Genomic DNA, 4,111 nt, shown 5'->3' with positions numbered 1-4,111 from the left:
GTAAGGGGAGAAGGCTGGAGCAGAAACTCCCTCTCTCTTTTAAAGCTTAGCTAGCCTATGATCAAGATCCAGAGAGCAAGAAACACAATAAGAGATGCTCTCCCAGGTGTGGAATCTTCAAGGTGTGTAGCGCCGTTCAAAACATCTGGAAGAAGAATGTCTTGTCAACTATCCGGGTCCTACATTGCAAAATTCAAGAAGGTTATCGTAACTGGAAAGGGGTCGGATCTGAAAAATCTTGGGAGGAAAAGTGTGAGAAGGGATTTTCAGAGAAGTCAAAAGTGCTCTGGGGACACGTATCAACAAGAGGATCATGGTTCTGTGTTCAAGGGACTGTGGATACACACCCCATCAGTCTCGTTGGGCAGGCCACACGATAGGGATCGTGGGATGGCCCTGCATCCGAGTGGGGCTTCTTCGGGCATAGGAAGTGGAGGGACTTGGCTGGCGTTGGACCTCCCATCTGTGCACAGCAGGACGCTGGAATCTGCCTCGCATTTGGTGGTGCGGCTGTAGTAGGGCTCCATCACATGCCTAAGTTCTAGCGGGACGTTGAGGGGAAGCACCTCCGCTTTTATCACTGCTCCCAGATGGGCCTCGGACGAGGAGGTCCGGAGATGCTCCGTGTGGCTCATTTTGATCAGAAGGTCGATAGTCTTGTTCTGGGGCTCAAGAAGGTAGTTCGAAGCCTCGTCCTCTTCCCCGGCTGCTGAACATCTGCTGACAGAGCTGGGGTCTCTGCTGGGGAGCTTCTCGTTATCGAGGATAGCCTTGGGATCCTTCTTGTCCTGGTGGCTTCTCTCCAGACTTTTGGAGGACTTTTTTACAGACAGGTCTAAAGGACCTTCACTGGGCTTGGAAGCCTTCTCCAGAGCCCGGTGGATATGAAAAAGCTCCTGCCGGATTTTCACCAGCTGCTCCCGTAGCTGTTTCTGTGCTGGGGTGTCCTCTTTCGCCAAGTCTGAAAGTTTCTTCTCCACCTCTTGGTACTCCTCCAAGGTTTTTGACAAATCCCCAATAAGCACTGTGGTCACCTCTGGGTCTTTTATTTCTTGTTCTTTGCTGGGCTTAAAAAGGAAATGGTCTGAAGCGGATATCAGAGGGGATAAAATGTCAGAGCTGATGTTCTTCTGTTGGTCTTCCGGTGGGCAAGTGTGGAGCGCCACGTGCCAGTGGTCCAGGGTTTTAGAGAGCTGCGTGGGAGTGGATCTCAAACTGCTGCTGGTGGAAGAGCAGAAAACGAGACAGGGAGGAAGAAAATTGTTAAAATTAAGGAGGGCAAAAATAATCTGTGAGGCTCATGGAAATGGGTTAGTCAGGAAGTGTATGGAGCCTCTGCAAAAGAACTGTGAATAGCCTGGGAGAAGGAGGAGAAGAAAAAATGGAGAAGAGGAGGAAGAGGAGAAGGAGGAGGAGGAGTTGGTTTTTATACCCTGCTCTTCATTACCCAAAGGTGTCTCAGAGGGGCTTCCAATCTCCTTCCCTTCGTCTCCCTGCAATAGACACCCTGTGAGGTAGGTGGAGCTGAGACAGCTTTGAGAGAACTGTAACTGGCCCAAGGTCACCCAGCTGGCTGCATGGGGAGGAGGATTGGGGACTCAAACCCATGTCCTCCAGATTACAGTCCACTGTTCTTAACTACTAGCTACACCACAAGAGACAGTCAGAGGTGTTTTGCCATTACCTAGCTCTCATAGCGACCCTGGACTTCCTTGGAGGTCTCTTGTCCCAATACTAACTAGGGCTGACCCTGTTTAGCTAGTCTTGGCTAGCCTGGGTTATCCAGATCAGGGCTCAGCGACCACTATGTATGTACATATTAAGAGAGATCAAATTAAAACAAATTAAAACATCAGCATGCCATAGAGAAGGATATTCTTTAGAGATGGAAGATGCATGGCCCACAATACCTGGCTTGGTACGTGACTTTCCCGGGCATCAGAACATCAGAGCTCACAAAGTCAAAGCCGTTGCCTGCAAACTTCCTCTTCAGGTTGTTGACGGGGGTCCCGCCGCTCTCCAAGCAAGTCGCCACTGGCAACTCGGCCTTCCTGACGCTGTTGGGGAGAAGGGAAGTGCCCTCTTTTATACCCACAATGCTCCGGTAGGCCTCAGCAGCCGGCTTTCTACGAAGGCCACTGCTGGCTCCCTTCTCGTGGGTCAGCCACTTCTCTTCTTCATCCTGGAGCAGCAATGCTTTGTGATTCTGCTCGGGCGATACATCTTCACGGAAGCCTTTCACCCAAGGGAGGCTGCTTTTCAACACTGGCACTTTCAGCAGGCCAGCCTTGGTGGGTTCTGTGGGTGTTTTGGCTTGGGGTGGAGCAGGCACGGCCACTCCCGCTTGCTGCTGGGCCTCAGGCTTGACCGCGGCCATTTTATTTTCCGCCGAACCAAAGGAGTGCTCGAAGAGCAGGGGGTAGTAGAAGCGCGGGAGGAAGGCCGACCTCTCGGGGGCCTGCAGGGGCTGGAAGTGAGCAGAATGCGGGTGCATCAGCTGGGCCGTGGAGGCCAGGAAGGGCAGCTGGGCCAGATGCGAGTGTGGCGCGGTGCTATTGGCTACTGAAGGGCTGAGGTAAGAGAAGAGGTTGGGGTTGAGTGGGTAGTTGATCCCCAGCAAAGAAAGGTTGAGACTTTGAGGCTCAGGGTATTCGCCATAAGCTGGAGGCGGGTAACAAGGGATGATATTTCCCTCCGCGCACTGCGCCGGGACCTCGCTGGTGCTTCTCCTTTGCCCATTGGCGACCAGCTTCCATTGTTCCATGAGGATCCCGCCACTCGCCGGGCATTTTTTGGGCACTCTGTAATGCTTTGGCTTGGCTTCAAGTTCCAAAGGGGCGGTGGGCTCCTTCCCCTTCATCACATGGTTCTTTAAGGAGAAGACATCGGTAATGATGAAGTCGGGCGCGGGGTCTTTGGAAGAAGGCTTGTCCCTTTTGTTTTTGAAACTGAAGAGCAGGGTGTTCACTTCCGGCTCGGAGGACTCCCGGTCGCAGCTGGCCTCTCTCGCCTTCTCCTTCTCACCAGCCTCTGTTTCTTGCAACAACCCAGTCATCTCTTCTTCCTCCTCCTCTTCTTGGAACTGGTTGGTTTCTTCGCTCATCCTGTCTGAAGCCGAATCTTCCACGCAGGCAGGCTTGTGGCCACCGCCATCTTGGTCTGTGTCTTGTTTGGGGTTAGCGGCATTGGTCGCCATGGCCACTGAGTGCTGACCCTCAAGCTCCTCCCGCCTCCCACAGGCCCGGGAAGCCTCTGTGGCGTGCAGGAGGCGGAGCTCCGGATGGAGGAGGTTCCCTTTCTTATAGGGCCAGTCAGACTCGATCAGCAGAGACAGGGAGTTCTTGCACAGGCTGTACTTCATGTGGTTGTACAGGTGGGACTTCTCCATGCAGGTGAACGGACATTGGAAACACTTGTAGTTGTAGGGCTTCCCCCAAGGCCGAGGGATGTAGTGGGGCTTCTTGGGCTTCCGCTCCTTGTGCTTGTAGACCGAGGCCAGTTTGCAACCCGCTTCGTCCTTCGACATGGCTGTTTTGGATGACTGGGTCTCAAGGCACGGGGCGTGACGCTTTCACTCTCGGTCACTTTTCATGCCGGGAGCCACGTCGCGAGCTGAAAAGAGAGATACCACAGCTTGAGTGCCTTGTGTCCTTAGGCGGGCATTCGTATTGCAAATTCATAGCCTTCCGCTCAGCCTTCCCCAGTTTCCCCACCTGCTGGGTGGCTGTTGAAACCATGAAGAACACAACAATAGGGCTCAGTGGTACAGCGTCTACTTGTCAATGCAGAAGGAAGAAGAAGAAGATGACTATATTGGATTTATATCCCGCCCTTCGCTCTGAATCTCAGAGCAGCTCACAATCTCCTTTATTTTCCTCCCACCCCCACTACAAACACCTTTATGAGGTGGGTGGGGCTGAGAAAGCTCTCCCAGAAACTGCCCTTTCAAGGACAGCTCTGCAAGAGCTATTGCTGACTCAGGGCCATTCCAGCAGCTGCAAGTGGAGGAGTGGGAAACCAAACCCAGTTCTCCCAGATAAGAGTCCGCTCACTTAACCACTACACCGAACTGGACTTCTGGTCTTGCGGGTTGGGAACCTCCAGGGCAGGA

At 53.2% G+C, this 4,111-nt stretch overlaps 1 protein-coding gene across 1 annotated transcript; it reads right to left on the bottom strand.

The window, feature by feature from the left end:
• Window positions 1-237: 237 nt before the first annotated feature.
• PRR35 (proline rich 35) lies at window positions 238-3,563 on the bottom strand. The gene is given in 4 exon segments (XM_060261027.1): window positions 238-1,221; window positions 1,911-3,201; window positions 3,264-3,306; window positions 3,308-3,563. Coding segments are annotated over 4 exon segments (2,463 nt in total). The 5' UTR covers window positions 3,527-3,563; the 3' UTR covers window positions 238-311.
• Window positions 3,564-4,111: the final 548 nt, after the last annotated feature.

Source organism: Heteronotia binoei, chromosome 20 (assembly GCF_032191835.1).
Source record: "Heteronotia binoei isolate CCM8104 ecotype False Entrance Well chromosome 20, APGP_CSIRO_Hbin_v1, whole genome shotgun sequence".
Classification (NCBI taxonomy): Eukaryota; Metazoa; Chordata; class Lepidosauria; order Squamata; family Gekkonidae; genus Heteronotia; species Heteronotia binoei.
This window is presented reverse-complemented; position numbering and strand designations above follow the sequence as displayed.